The sequence below is a fragment of the Lepidochelys olivacea genome (genome assembly GCF_965140295.1).
Source record: "Lepidochelys olivacea isolate rLepOli2 genome assembly, chromosome: 3".
Taxonomy (NCBI): domain Eukaryota; kingdom Metazoa; phylum Chordata; order Testudines; family Cheloniidae; genus Lepidochelys; species Lepidochelys olivacea.
Window position 1 is genome coordinate 171637212 of NC_140413.1, and position 15686 is coordinate 171652897.

Here is a 15686-nt window from a genome sequence, read left to right on the forward strand (position 1 = left end):
TAATGTGTTGCAGTAACAGAAACACTGAGTTGCTCTTGTTTTCCATTGGAACCACGTACACAGGAAATGAAAAGTGCACTGTTCAACAACATATGAGAAATCTTAACCTAATAGTTTCAGGCTCATTTAATAAAAAATGATGTCGGCATGCGATTAGCTTAAATATGCACTGAAGACAAGAAAAAATACCCTTATATTTATTATGGCTATTGATTCCTCACCCCTAGCGCCTCCCCCCCAGCTTGAATTCTACGCTACATTTCCCTTTAGATCAGGGAAGAAATGAGATGCCAGCTTGAAAGAGTTCAAGACACACAAACAGAAATTCTGGGACATGAAATGAATGACCCATGATCCTTTATGTAAGAAACCCCCTCCCACCCCAAACCAGAAGCTTTTCTTTTAAAAGGCAACAGTCCAAACTAGAACCCAGCTGTTAAAAATGGTTGTTTTTCATGTAATAAATTTCAAATAAGGGAGAAGTATATTTTTGTTACAAAAATATAAAAGTTGTGGAAACACTTCAAAATCAATTTGATTTGTAAACAATTCTTCAGCATTTATTGATTCTGAGATGAGTTGCTAGAAGTCCGTTTTACCTTAGCTTTTCTAGGCTATACTGAAGACTTTTCTGAATGCTTTTCACCAATGAGCAGGGTTATCAAAAACAGCAAAAGAAATTCCATATGCCACCAAATTTTGATTAATACGTTTGAGAGAAGCAAAGGAGATCATCAGTATAACCGAAGGACAGATTGTATCCTGAATAGTGTCCTACAGCTAAAACACACAAACCCAACATCAGGGAAAAAACAAATGAGAAACTAGATGTTCCAGTGAATAAATAGGTAAACAACTTTGATGATTATAGCTACCCAATGGGAGAATTTGTGTTTGATAATCACAATAGTCATTACAGTCACTCTTTCTGTAGACCAAAGATGAGGTACAGCATGGAACTAAGACCCTAAACAAGATGTGGAGAAAAACAGCACAGAATGCATTATTATCTAAAGTAATTAAATTCATGTTAAGTAGAAACTATGATCCAGTGGGACAAAGAACCAGGAAGCTCTAATTAACTCCTAACTCTGCTGCTGCCGGAGCTTGACCAAATCACTTAAACAAAACTATGACCGGTTATCTGTAAATGAGTATAGCAATAATTGGCATAATAGTTATAAAAATGGGTGCAACAAAGATGATATTTGAAATGTTTGCAAAGTTGTTGGGAAATCATATAAAAGCTGCAAAGTATAATTCCTTTAGGATAAACAGCATTATTGATTACATCAGTTTTGCGATTCAACATTTTGATGGAAATACAGTGAGAGAACACCAACTTTCATTGGAAAGTACTATAATTGTATCTAAAACAAGGGACAATTGAAATGTAACACAATTATCTCAAAGGAAATGCTGGATTTAAATCCTTCAGGGGGTAGCATACATACCCTTTGTGTACACAAATGCACACATGCTACAGATGCACAAACTCAGACATCTAGGCAGAGAAGCTCGTAGATACCCATACATGAGCACACACAAAAGAATAGACACGCAGTCACATACACTGACCCATGTTGATGCACAGCTTCACCCCCCCTGCACAATTGTCATGCACAGACACATATTCGAATGCATCCGTGTACAGGTTCACAGTGTGCTTGTGCATTGGACAATCACTGTCCTGCTGTCACACGTCTACACTCACCTGTGCTGCTCTGCGACTCACCTAGACTCCCACCCACCTAGCCACAGACCCCTCCATGCTCATGCCCACACCACCACCCCTGGCACATTCCGACCCAGAAACACACTCAGTCATAGCCTCTTGCTCTGCTATTGCATATGCTAATGCACTCACCCTCAACATACAATGCACTTCCTGCACCCAGCCCTCCCATGTACCAGGGCATCACTGCCTCCACGCACCAATGCACTCCTGCCCCCAATGCCCCCCCCCATGCCAAGGCCCCCCCAAGCCAACGGACTCCGTCCTCGCTTGTCCTTTTGGGGCCAGAACCACGAGGGAAACTTTTAACCCCTCCTCCCCCGATGCGCAGCGGGACACGGCGCTGGTGCAGCGTCCGCCCGGGCAGGGCCCTCCGTGCGCTGGCGCCGCTCGCGTCCCCACACGGGCAACCCAGGAGGGCTGCGGGCCCGGCGGCGCTTTAACCCTTGGCCTGCCGCGCCCCGCGCCGGGCAGCTCCGGGGAGGGCCGCGGCGGCGGGGGTGCGGTGCCCGAGGCGAGGCGCGGCGCGGCGAGGCGAGGCGGGGCGGGGGGGCAGAGCGAGCCGCTCCCTCCCGGCCCGGCCCGGCCCAGGCGGCAGGAGGAGCAGGGCGCGGAGCGCAGACATGGCGGCCAACATGTACCGAGTGGGAGGTATGTGGGGTCCGGGGAGCGCCGGGCCCGGGGGCGCGCGCTGTGCGCAGCGTGCGGAGGAGGGAGCCTGGCGCACACCCCAGCGCCCCACGCCCGGCCCAGGCGCCCCACGCCCCCGGGGGGCCCCCAGCGGGGCCCGGGGAGGTGAAGGAGTCCGCCCGCCCTGGAAAGGAGGGAGCCCAGCCCTCGGCCTGCGCAGGGGGGGAAAATGGGCTCAGCCTCCCGCCCCCCGAGCGGGACAGGGGCGGCAGCACCCCGCGAGGGGAGGTGGGGAGCATCCCCTGCCCCCCGGGGGAAGAGGAGCCGCGGGCCCCTTCACTGGGGGAGGGGAAAGGGCGGGGGAGTGCCCCCAAAGGTCAAGGGGAGCGGGCTCAGTAGGCTGCGCACAAGGCGCTCACCTGTTGCCTGCAGCCGGCCACCACCAGGGGATGCAACAGGGGCAGCATCTCCCCAAAGATCAGGGGAGATGGCCTCCCAGGAGGACAGGGAAGGAGGCCACTTCTCCCGCCCCAGCATGTGCTAAACCTATCCAGTAGCAGCCCCGGAGGGGACTAGTCTCCCCAGCCAGGAAGGAGGAAAGGGCCAGGCTCAAACCAACATTGCCCAGGCCTGATGGGAGTGGGCAACCTGTGTCCGTCCAGAGGCTTCTGCAGCACACAAACCTCTCACCTTGTTTATTGTTGCCTAGTGTCTTGGGCTACCTGTAAGGAACAGTTTCCATACACCCTCTCCCATCCCCCCCCCCCGTCCCCAAGTCAAGTTGGGCAGTTGTTATCTTGCCACCCATCAGCTTGGCGCCTGTGGGAGCTGCTGTGTTGGGTGCAGGGTGCATTGGCACAGGGGGAATGGAGGCCAGTTAAAAACAAGCAACAACAGTTTTCCACTCCCCCACAGTAAAATGCCTCATGCAACGTTTACACTCATGTGATGGTGCCAAAGGAAAAGCTGAAGTTAGCTTTTCCATACCATCTCACTGTTCAGTAGCATTCCTCTCCCAATCACTCCCCAAACCAGCATCCTACAATGCATATCAGGGAAAAAGACAAAGGACAAAGACTGGACAGGGCCTGTGAGTGTCCTGGTTTTGTCAAATCCTATGCTAACAAGGTCTGAATTAAAGATAGTAAAAGTGATGAAGGTGAGATCAGTTCCATCCTGTCTGTCCCTCTCAAGGGGTCAACTGCACAAATACAGTGTAGGAAATAACTGCTTAGGAAGGAGTATGGCAGAAAAGGATCTGGGGGTTATAGTGGATAACAATGTGGTACAGTTGCAAAAAAAACCCCAAACCATATAACCAAATATTGTTATGGGATGTATTAGCAGGAGTGTTATAGGTGAGATGAGTAATTCTTCCTCTCTGCTGAGCACTGATAAGCAGGGTGACCGTATTTTCCCAAAGGAAAAACAGGCCACCCCCAGGCCAGCCTGAGGCATCCCTGCCACCCTACCCCTGCCTCCCTCTCACCCACAGGGGGCTGGACTGAGTTCAGGGAGGATGGCCCAAGCCCCCCTGCAGCCCACCCACATCTGCTATCTCCCCACACATGCGATAGTTCCTGTGAGCCCTGCTACCTCTGCCCGCCCATGCGTGGAGCTGCCTGATGCCTCCCTCTGCCCCTTGCACATGGGGCAGGATGGCTGGCCTGAGCTGATCACCTTAGCCCTCACTCCAGCACAGGGCTGCAGTTGCCACTGGTCTCCTTCTCCCCCCCCCCACGTTCCTCCACACCCCATTAGGGGTCCTACCCCACTTTTGGCAAAATTGTGCCCTCCCCTCCCCCCCCCCCCATTTGCTCTTGCTAACAGATGATCGAGAGCAAGTATCCAATTTTGTCAAAAAAGTTGGGACGGCTGGGACAGGGCCTAAAAGAAGGGACTGTCCCAACCAAAAAGGGACATACGGTCACCCTTCTGATAAGACCTCAACTGTAGTACTGTGTCCAGTTCTGGGCACCACACTTTGGGAAAGATGTGGATGAATTGCAGAAAGACCAGAGGAGAGCAACAAAAATGATTAAAGGTTTAGAAAACATGAGCTATCAGGAAAGCTTGAAAAAACTGATTTTTTTTGGTCTGGAGAAGAGAAGACAGGGGGAGGTATGTGTAAAGAGTTGTTATAAAGAGAATGAGGATACATTTTTCTCCTTATGCACTGAGGACAGAACAAGTAATAATGGGCTTAAATTACAGCTAAGGAGATTTAGAAATTGCAGGAGCGTGTGGAATCTCAATCATTTGATGTTTTTCAGAACAGGGTTAAACAAACATCTGTCAGAGATGGGCTAGATAATATTTAGGCCTGCCTCAGTGCAGCTCTCTTCCCTGGATGACCTCTTGATCTCTTTCCATCTTACATTTCTATGATTCTGTGATGTAGTTATAGCAACAAGTCCTCTTTCTCCAAGAGGGAATTTAGGTCTTGAGCCCATACACCCTTACTCATGTGAGTAATTCTCACAAGAGACATGAAGTCTGGGCAAGGATTTGCCCAGTCTGGCCCCTGCTGCTTAGATTTTGGATTCTCAAACTGGGAATTCTTAGGGGAAGATGAAAAAGTTTCAGGAGGTAGCAACCACCCTCATTACTAAATGAGAAGGGGTCCCAGAATGGTTTTCTGCTGTAACATGGCATCACGGTATGAGAAAAGTTGAGAATCACTAGCTTAGACTTGCTAAATGATCCCTTCTCCCACTACATATGGCACACAATGATTACATATATATTTTTGATCTATTAACCATACATTCTTTTTCAAACTCCCATCCCCCCCTTTATTGAAGCAAATATAGGAGATGTAAGATTTTTGGGCAGGTTAATCCCTGTACATTCACTATTTTTCCATGCATTAATTCTACCATGTTTCCATAGTGGTAAATTCAGACATTAGTGCAGGATACAAAGATACTGTAGCAAGGCGATGACTCACTAGTGCAGTACCTCCTGCTGGTCATCTGGGAATTAGTTCTTTCCAGCCTCAGAGTGCCCTCTGCAGGCCAGTGCCTCACCTGCCACTGGCCCCCTATGTCCCTCCCAGGCCCCAGTGCCCCTTTACCTTGGGGTCCTGCCCCCTGGCAGTGCACCCACACTCTGGGTCTTCCCTCCCAGGGGAACACCCAACCCTCTATCCCCTCCTTACTTCAGTGGCTACTGCCAGTCACCATCTAGCCCCCACTCACTGGGGCAGACTGCAGTCTGTAAACCACTCATCATCAGCAAAGGGGTTGGACCAGCTGCCTCTGCCTATTCCCAGGCTACACCTCACTAGCCTCAGTACCTTTCCTGGCCTTTAGCCAGGCCTGTAGCCTGAGGGTTTTCCAGACTAGAGCGCCTCTTGGCTCTTCCCCACACCAGGTACCCTTCCTAGCTCCCAGGCAGCTAGGTCTAGCTCTCTCCACAGATAGAGAGAGATTTTCCTGAGCACCTGGCTCACAGCCCTTTTATAGGGCCAGCAGTGGCCTGATTGGGGCATGGCCCCAGCTGTGGCTGTTTCCCCAATGAGCCTAGCTTTTTTTTTCAGCCCCGGCCCTCTCCAAGGGCTGGGTTTTAACCTCTTCTGAGCCAGAGCAGTGTGACCACCCTGCTACAGATACATTCAAATATAAATGCAAAGTATTATTTGAATTTTGTGGAGCATCGTCTATGAGACTCTCCAAGAAAAAGTAGGTTTTGAGAGACTGAATTGAGGGAAACGCTACTTTTGTTCATCATTATGGGTGATATATAAACTTTTGGCCATGAGAAGCTGAAGAGTCTTCCTTGTCCCTTTTGAAAATATTTTTGTAACAATGAAACTAGCTGTCATATTCAAGTACAGAAGAATCTCACTCATGAACATTAGTGACTGGGAGATTTATTGCCAATTACTGTGTTTTGCAAATTATTTACTGAACTGGGGTGTCAGCAAAAGCAAGTATGAGGCATCACAAAAGTACTTTGTTCATTTATCTGGACTACTGATTAATACTTCCAAATTTGCTAGTAAATGTCAAGTGGCATATTTTATAAAAATAACGATGTCTCAGTAATACAAAACCTCACCATACAGCACACCGAGGTTAAATCGTTTGCTGAGAGGTTGTGGGAGACTGCCAGTTTTTAAAGCAGATTTATAAAGTACGTGGATTAGTGAAGTGCATTGTAGGCTTTGATCCTGCAAAGATTTATTCACATACTTAACTTTACAGTCATTGGGAATATTCATAGTGTGTAATGTTAAACACGTATCTTTGCAGAATCAGGGCCTTAATGAGGTTCTATTTAGTTAATCCCAAGAGTTATGAGATAATTGGTTGAAAACTCAACAAATATTCAAAATGTTGTAATAACCGAGATATGCATCTGGCAGTGAATATGATTGAAGCACCTGCTTTTTATAAGCCTCTAGAGTTAGGGGAATTGTGCATTGACAAAAACAACATTCTACAAATACTGCTTTTGAAATAATTAAATATCTTTCTGCCTTTTGTTACAGATTATGTTTATTTTGAAAACTCCTCAAGCAATCCATATCTGATCAGGCGAATAGAAGAACTTAACAAGGTACATGAATATGTAAAATTCCTATACACTACTTGATAAAACGTGATGTAACGCCCAGACAAGTGCAAATGTGTAATTTTTCTTAAAACCCAAGTAGTATTTTCCCAGGTCTTGTATGATTTCCATAAACACGATTTCTGAATGCTGTGATGTTTTGGAGATTTGCGTGTACCTCATAAAAAGATATTACTTGTTGAAATATTGCTATGTGATCTCTTATAATTCTGCATTACATGGAAAAACAGCCAGTACATCGTGATCAGGAAGATTCTGCTTTTTAAAATTCTAAAACCAAACCTTCCACAAGGGTGTGGGCTTGCATGCTCAGGAGATTGGTAATGGCATGGATTATTTCACCTTTCTGATGATCTAGTCCAGGATGGTAGTGACCATAAGTTCTTATCATTTATTGTGTGTTCAGTGGCATATGAGAAATGATTTGGGATTCTCAGACAGTTCCCAGTGGATAGATGTCCAGATAATAAAAACTGCAACCCCACTGAAGTTATTTACACCCTTTGTTGGCAGTCTTTGAATAGGCACCAGAGATTTGAATGGCCATGGAGACTCAACTCTCTACCTTCATCCTTAGGGAAAGTTTTCCTGTGACAGGATTGAGGCTGTTTGAGGTGGGAGTATGGGGCAGCATGAAGGCCTGTCGTGAAGTCTCATGTTACAGAGACTATGTTACTTTTATAAAACATTCTGCAGTTTATTTACTAGTGTGCTATAAAGAACTATTATCAATACTTATAAGTAAATTTCTCATATCAAAATAAATGATGAAAGTATATTTTGTGGTGTAAAAATCTTAATTTTAAAAAAAATTTTTGTAAGTCACAAAATTGGTAATCTGCAAGGGGTCTTCCTCTGTATTCATTTTTAGAGCTATCTGAGACCACTGCCACTCAGCTAATACTTGCACCTCACAAATTTTATAATCAGTTTGGACTTCTATTGGAATACAGTATGTTTGATTTACTGTAAATGAAGTGATTCCAATAATGTTCTAAATGTAATGTTTATTACCTTTAAACTGGATTGCCATAATGTAATCTTGTTGGTGGGATGTAGGACACAGTCATTTATTGATTTTTGAAACAGAGTGGTTTCTAGCATTTAGTCCAGATTCCTAATGGGGAAGTATGTATCTTTCGTGTGTTAAGGGCATCTATTAAGAAGAAAGAAAACTGAAAAAAACAGGTTTTTATTTTGTTAATTAGACATTATACACACTTATCTTTTAAAAAAAACAAAACTAAAACATGGCAAAACTCTCAACTCTCACATTAATCTATTTTAAAGAGAGTCTGTAAACGGCTTGGAACACACTGCTTATTTTTAATATACATAGTGAACTATTGCACTAGATTTTGACTCTTATTCCCATAGCATGAAAACATGGGGTATGAACAACGGGCTCATGATTTTGAATAGTTGAAGTTGTTCATGGGTGATGGTGGTCACACAAAAAATTACTGGCATGTCTTTTACAAGATTATGACTACATATGAGCATTGTTGACCATGAATGAGGCTGCTCTCTGTAGGACCCCTTTTTTGTTCACTGCAGAAATTGTGAATGAGACAGGAGGATGAGACAGTGAATAGTGTACAGGGAATAAGACAGAAGGATGCAGGAAGAGAGAGATGAGAAAAATTCTTTAAGTGTTAGCAGAATATTGTCAGTCTCATGCTAAGGAGCTAAGCCCCAATAGTGAGAATCCTGCAAGATGATATCCTCAAAGGGGAATTGTAAGGTAAGTAATTTTTCAATCTAGTTAGCTGAAGTAAGCAAATTTGTCAAATAGACTTTAGTGGGTTATATTGAACATAGTTTAAATGAAATTGCCATAGTAATTTGAAATGCACAGTTGCTTACAAAAAAGGAATTAAAAAGAAATGTTAAATAATCTTTTAATATTTATAGGTTACATTAAAATGAAATTGTTATTGGTCCTGTGACAAAATAATACTGTGGGTAATGTTTTGCAGTCAGTATAAATGCTCTGATGAAGTGACCTATAGTTAGTATAGGCTTGCTCCTGGAAACCCTTACTTATGTGAGTAATCACATTGACTTCATCCGTTGAAGTGAGCTGTAGCTCACGAAAGCTTATGCTCAAATAAATTTGTTAGTCTCTGTCATAAATATAAAGGGGAGGGTAAACCCCTTTAAAATCCCCTCTGGCCAGAGGAAAAATCCTCTCACCTGTAAAGGGTTAAGAAGCTAAAGGTAACCTTGCTGGCACCTGACCAAAATGACCAATGAGGAGACAAGATACTTTCAAAAGCTGGGAGGAGGGAGAGAAACAAAGGGTCTGGGTCTGTCTGTATACTGCTTTTGCCAGGGACAGAACAGGAATGGAGTCTTAGAACTTTTAGTAAGTAATCTAGCTAGATATGTGTTAGATTATGATTTCTTTAAATGGCTGAGAAAAGAACTGTGCTGAACAGAATGACTATCCCTGTCTGTGTGTCTTTTTTGTATCTTAAGGTTTTGCCTAGAGGGATTTTCTATGTTTTGAATCTAATTACCCTGTAAGGTATCTACCATCCTGATTTTACAGAGGTGATTCCTTTATTTCTATTAAAAGTCTTCTTGTAAGAAAACTGAATGCTTTTTCATTGTTCTCAGATCCAAGGGTTTGGATCTGTGGTCACCTATGCAAATTGGTGAGGATTTTTAGCAAACCTTCCCTAGGAAGTGAGGTGTAAGGGTTGGGAGGATTTTTGTGGGGAAAGACATGTCCAAACTATGTTTCCTAGTAAACCCAGTTAAAGTTTAGTGGTGGCAGTGGAAATTCCAAGGGCAAAGGGTAAAATTAATTTGTACCTTGGGGAAGTTTTAACCTAAAGTGGTAAAAGTAAGCTTAGGAGGTTTTCATGCAGGTCCCCACATCTATACCCTACAGTTCAGAGTGGGGGAGGAACCTTGACCATCTCTAAGGTGCCACAAGTACTCCTTTTCTTTTTATTGACTTTATTGTGACTGCTTGTGTGATTTAGAACTGTTCATGTGAGTAAAGGCTGGAGGATTGGGTACATACGATTCTAACAGCTCAGAGTGAGGACAGACCCTGACTTGACTAATTTATTTTATTTTCTAGACTGCTAATGGCAATGTGGAAGCAAAAGTTGTGTGCTTTTACAGACGACGAGACATTTCCAACAGCCTTATAATGCTTGCAGATAAACATGCTAGTAAGTTGATTGTATGTTGTTTTTGATTTTTAACATTAATTGCACATATTTAAAATTGCAGTTACTATGTTGGCCATAGGAATGTTTGTTTTCCTTTTAGGTATGAATTAACATGATTTGTGCAGTCACTGTCCATCTAGGCAGACCCCATAACCTATACAGAGCAACTTGCAGGATAGAGAGCTTTGCAGGATGCCTCATTTGTTAGTTAACTGGTCATGATGCAGTAAGTCAAAATAGAAACATTTGCTAGCTTTTCCTGGTCAAACATCTGCATGATGTATTCACTCTTATGCATTTGAATGGTGGCATTCTTCATAAGTTTCAATGACCTAAAGAAAATAATCTTAAACTGATTTAACATTTTCATTCAAACAATATTTTTTGTTTTTGGTCCAGAAAATATATTTGTATTTTCTTTTTACCTCAAAAATAAAGAGTAGGAGTCAAATTTATCCCAGGTATAACTCCACTGACGCTGAGAAACTTTCATAAGAGATTAATTGGATCCATTGGCTCTTGTGTCCTGGCCAAATTATTTTTGTGGATAAGGCACAAACATAAATGTATAGCTGGCATAACTACTTAGTGGCATGTTGGCTGGAGTAACTGTGTTGCAAATGACTGTGAAAATTGTGCATGGACATGAAACATTTCCTCATCTGTAGAATGGCATTTACATATGCAATTGGGATAAGTGTAGGTGTCCAGGTAGTAAAATACTAATAAGTGTTCATCTTACTGTGCTTTCAGAAAAACAAAATAATTGTGGTAGAAATGAGAGGTGCTTTTTGAATGCACACCTGCTGTTCCTTGTAGTTGCTATTCACTCGTCTCTCAATATTATCCCTTGCCCTAATTTCTTGCAGCAAAAGTGTAATTTCTTAAGAAAGAGAAAAATCATAATGAAAGCATTTCAGATTGGGGGACTGTCTGAGAAATTGATTATTTGTAAAACATGACATTACCCTTGTAAGTATACCATGGTGAAATTTTCAAAATGGCCTAAGTGAATTAGAAAGATGAGCAGGATTTGGCTCCTGGGTTTTTCTGCTCTAGTTAAGTTGAGGAGCTATGTTAATCACAAACCTTGATTTTCAGGCTTGGATATGACATTTGAAATTGCATTGTATTGCAAAATGCAGTGTGTCACTTTTTAGAGCAAGCACAAATAGCTTAAATTTGTAATTTAACATATTTCTCATTGTACCCCAGTAAAACAATTCAAGCTCTTTAAAACACCATTCTGTGAATATCAAAATATTTTACTTCAATCAAAAATGTCCAGACAAAACATTAATGGTTTCCAAATTGAAATTTTTTGCAACTTTGGAAATTTTATATTTCAACCTTTCTTCCAGACTTGGGGGGAAAAAATGAAAGGGGACAGAAATTCTGATTTTTTTTTTTTTTTTTTCACTCCGCGATACCTTTGGGTTTCTTCACTCTTTTTTGCTGGTAGAATCCTGTAAACGTAAGATCTGGTTGAAATTTTTCAGGTGAATTGTTTTTTTTCTCTACAGATAGACTTTTCTATTTAAAAAAAAAAAAAAAAAAAAGCATGTGTAGGATGTAAATAACCGACTAATAAGTTTTTTGGGTTTTGTGATTTTTAAAAAAAAAAAAACAAAACTTTATTAACATTTTTTATGGGAATTGCTAACATTTTTCTCTTGAATCCGCCCCCCACCTGTTTAACAGAAAGTTCCAGTAACTTTTGATCAAAACATTTAAAATTTTGAAAAAATGGATCCATTTTGAACACCACAAAATGGAAACAATTTCAAAATGTTTGTGAAATTAAAAATAAAAAAAACCCCAGGTCTAAGACACATTGGAGAACAGAATTTTTAATTTCTTTAAAACAATAATCCTTGAAAGAAAATTTCAGGACACACATGCTAATTAAAAAGTGCTTTATTAGATAACTGACATTTTTGCAATTAAACAATATTAGGTTGGCACTGTCCCCTTAAGTCTGAAACACTTGAAAATGGTCTGAAGGGAGGGAATTGAATTTCCTGTCTGTTTCCTTGTATTTCTGTTGGAAGTGAATTAACATGGCATTTTTATTTGTCCACCAGCATCATGGATGATGTCAATTTAGCTTTGGGAATAGTTTTATTAGCTAACTACGGTGGCAGAGCTAGAGGGGAAAGCTCTCAATGCTATTACATGGATTATTGAAAAAAATACTGTTTTTTTCCCTTAATTTCTGGTATTTAAAAAAATCCACATAGAATCTAATATGATATTCTCCATTCTGCCAGAATATACAGTAGCAGCTTAAGGTGTTGTTTACACAAACATGTAGTTTGCAGCAAACTAGGGTATAAATCTACCCCACAGTAGCCTGCCATGCACTAATTGTCCGTGTGGACCCTGTGTTTTAAAGTGGAGTAGATCAACGCATATGAAGGAGTTGTTAGTGTATGTCAGCAGGGTCCATGGGAAAGTTAATGTGCAGCAGTGCTGGGTAGAGTCACACCTCAGTTTGCTGCAAACTAAAGGCTTGAGTAGACAATCCTTAAGACTGTCACTTTTGAGTCTGAACTGCTTTGCATAGTAAGTACCTTGTAAAGTTGTATTGTCAAAGTTGACTTGTTAAGAATTTAATTGATGTTAAAAACACTTCATTTTTGTGTCCTAATCTATCAGCAGTTTAGAACGAGGGTTGCAACACAGATAAAATCCATGCTGGGCAACTTTCCAACAATGAACCTTGTATGCTTGTTTTTTTTTTTTTTTTTTTTGCAGAAGCATTCTTATCACACTATTCTGTCTTTCTATTGGAGTGTTAGTGTTGTGAGCAGGCAGGGTATAGAGAGCAAGATTATTCTAAATGTCAATTGTTCAGAGAATACGATCCACATATATTTCAATACTCCATTGCAAGAAAGGCACAAACGCTGTCCATATGCAATGGATGTTTGGCATTGTAATAATAAAAAAGACATGAACCATAACAAACCGTCTAGGTTAAGACCAAAGTCTAAAAAAATTTGGTGCCTAAATTTAGGCTCCTGAGACCATATGTAAGCCCTGAAGTAAAATGGCCTGATTTTTCAAAAATGGTAAGCATCTGGCCCCTCTTAATGAGTACAGTAATTGGTGAAATGATCTTGGGTTTTATAAATTTCACTGTGCCCAGTTCTGTCCTTTTCAGTTTTCAGTGGAGTTAAGGCAGGGTCCAATGAAGAACATGGGGAGAGAGAGGAAATAAAACAAGCAAGGAGACAGAAAACAGAAGTGGATGAGCAACAAACAAAGAGGAAGGGGAGTGGCCGAAACACACACAGCTTACTAGAGAGGGAGAAGCAGACAAAATGGAGGATAAATGACAAAAGGAGGGAAAAGCATGTCTCCCTCCCCCCCCCCCCCCCATATTCGCAGTTTGGTGTTGTGGGTTGAAAGAAATTGCTACTCATTATTTAGGAGGAAACAGGTGCTTAACATTTAGCAAACCTGTAGGACCAACCAAGAATTATATGAAAGTTGTGGGCTGAAATCCTAATACCAAGGGATGGGTTTACACCAGGATTATGCTTTTGGGTGCAAAGGAGAGGGCTCATTTTTGAAGCCTAGTAAGATGGTCTGAATAGGTTTAGTGGGTGTCTGATAAAACTGTGCCAATCTCTACAGTCTCTTATCCTTTTACCTTCTTTCTTTCCCAAGGAGCTGCTGTTGCAGTACTGTAACTGTTCATGCTCTGCTGTTGTAATGCTTCAAACAGCTCTTGTCTTTTTGACCTGCTAGTCAGAATATTAAAAAGTTCCACAATCCGAGACCTTTGCCTTCCACTTCACTGAGTTTGTCATCAGCCTGATGTGCTCAATCTCTGACTGAATGTCCAAAATTGTTCTGAAAGTGGGGTTTTTTTTTAATGTGGTGATGGGGTCAAATACTACATTTAGTTTTTGTTGTTAACACTTTAGTTTTGAAGATTTCACCCTGTTTTTTATTAATATCTGTTTATTGAATTTTGATACTTGGTGTTTGATTATGCCTTACATTGGTGCTCTAGGATTTAAGTACCCAGCCCCTTTGAAAATTAAACTAAGGCATAATAGTTTTGGAAACTGGAGAGATCAGCAGTGGGACAGAAAAGGGTTTAGAAAAGACAATCTTTAGTCTATCTCGGCTTTCTTTGTCTTTTTAATGCCATGTAAATTTTTTTTTGAGTTAGCCTGTTATGTTTGTTTTTCCAAGTTTTACCTGCTTTTTACGACTTTTTTCAAGTGATGCATTATAACAGACTTCAACTTTTAACAGCTCTTGATCATTCAAGTTTCATGTGCTGCTTTAGTGGATGATGATATAAAACATTGAGTCTCTCCTGCAATGTTGAGAAGAGGGAATTGTGGGAACAAAAAGGAGAAATTACTGTTTAGTGTTTAGAGTTGGGAATTTGGGTTCTCCACTCAGCTCTGACACTGACTGATGCTGTGATCGTAGGCAAGTCATGTATTCTCTCTGTGCCTAGGTTTTTCCATCTGTAGAATGTTGACAATACTTACTGACCTTACATGGATGTTGTGGAGAATAATTATCATTTGTAAAGTGCTTTGAGATCCTTTAATGAAAGGTGTATATACTAGATGTGTGAAGTGAGATGCTGAGGTTATTAATTTATATGGCAATATTCAGAATGCTGTAGCAGCTCTGCTTTTGAATTCTGGGAGTAAACCAAAAGCTATGTGGTATACTAGTATGCATCTCATTTGCTTTACGGTGCACTTTTACTACTTCTAGCATCTCTTACCTTTTATTTAAGGATGGGTTTTCTTTTTTTGAGGTTATTTTGGATATTACCATTGTACATTAGATACATGATGGTTGCCAAATGTTCCAGATGCATCTAACAGAAATGCAGCTGCTAATAGTTAACTATTTCAAAGGTACAATATACTAGAGCAGCAGTAGCTGGTGGAATAGAAGCTCACCAGCAAAGAGGTTAGCAGGATAAGTATGGTGTATTTTTAAAAAAATATTTAATTATAAGACAAATTGTGTGTTGATACTCCCTGTAGCTACACAAGGCTGAAGATGGGTTCCTTTCACACTTCTCACCAAACTGTTGAGTAGCTCATTATTACTACTACTACTAAAGTTTCTTAACACCCATTTATTCAGAGACAAGTGAGACTATTTTCTACTGCATCTCAAAACTTCGAAGAACGTGACTTGGAAAGTTGAGTGTATATTTTTTCAAAAGTATATGAAAGAAAAATGAATCGGAGACAGAGGCAGGTTTATATCTTCAGACTGTGTTTAAAAAACAACCTTCAACAACCCCTGCCTCTTAAACCCCCACAAAGAAAGATGCAGAACACATCACATACAGGACTTTAACCTAGCACCCTTAAATACCTAAATCTTTTCTTTGTTTCTAGTTCAGTATTTCAATGCCCATCTGACACAATTTGATTCAGCATAATTCAAAATATGAACAAGCCACAAAAGGAAATAGATTTTTTTTTTATTCTGTTCCTCTGGCCAGATAATACAGCCAAAGACTTGATTGGGGGTCCTCTTAGAGATACTTGTGAGCTTAA

At 41.3% G+C, this 15686-nt stretch overlaps 1 protein-coding gene across 1 annotated transcript in view; it reads left to right on the plus strand.

Annotated features, from left to right (window-relative positions):
* The first annotated feature begins 2015 nt into the window (after positions 1-2015).
* MTA3 (metastasis associated 1 family member 3) overlaps positions 2016-15686 on the plus strand; it is a 195623-nt gene continuing 181952 nt past the window's right edge. Inside the window, exons 1-3 of the mRNA XM_084624202.1 lie at positions 2016-2386; positions 6861-6928; positions 10038-10131. Of these exons, the coding sequence (XP_084480328.1) occupies positions 2359-2386; positions 6861-6928; positions 10038-10131 (190 nt within the window). The 5' untranslated portion in view covers positions 2016-2358. The remainder of the gene's footprint in view (positions 2387-6860; positions 6929-10037; positions 10132-15686) is intronic.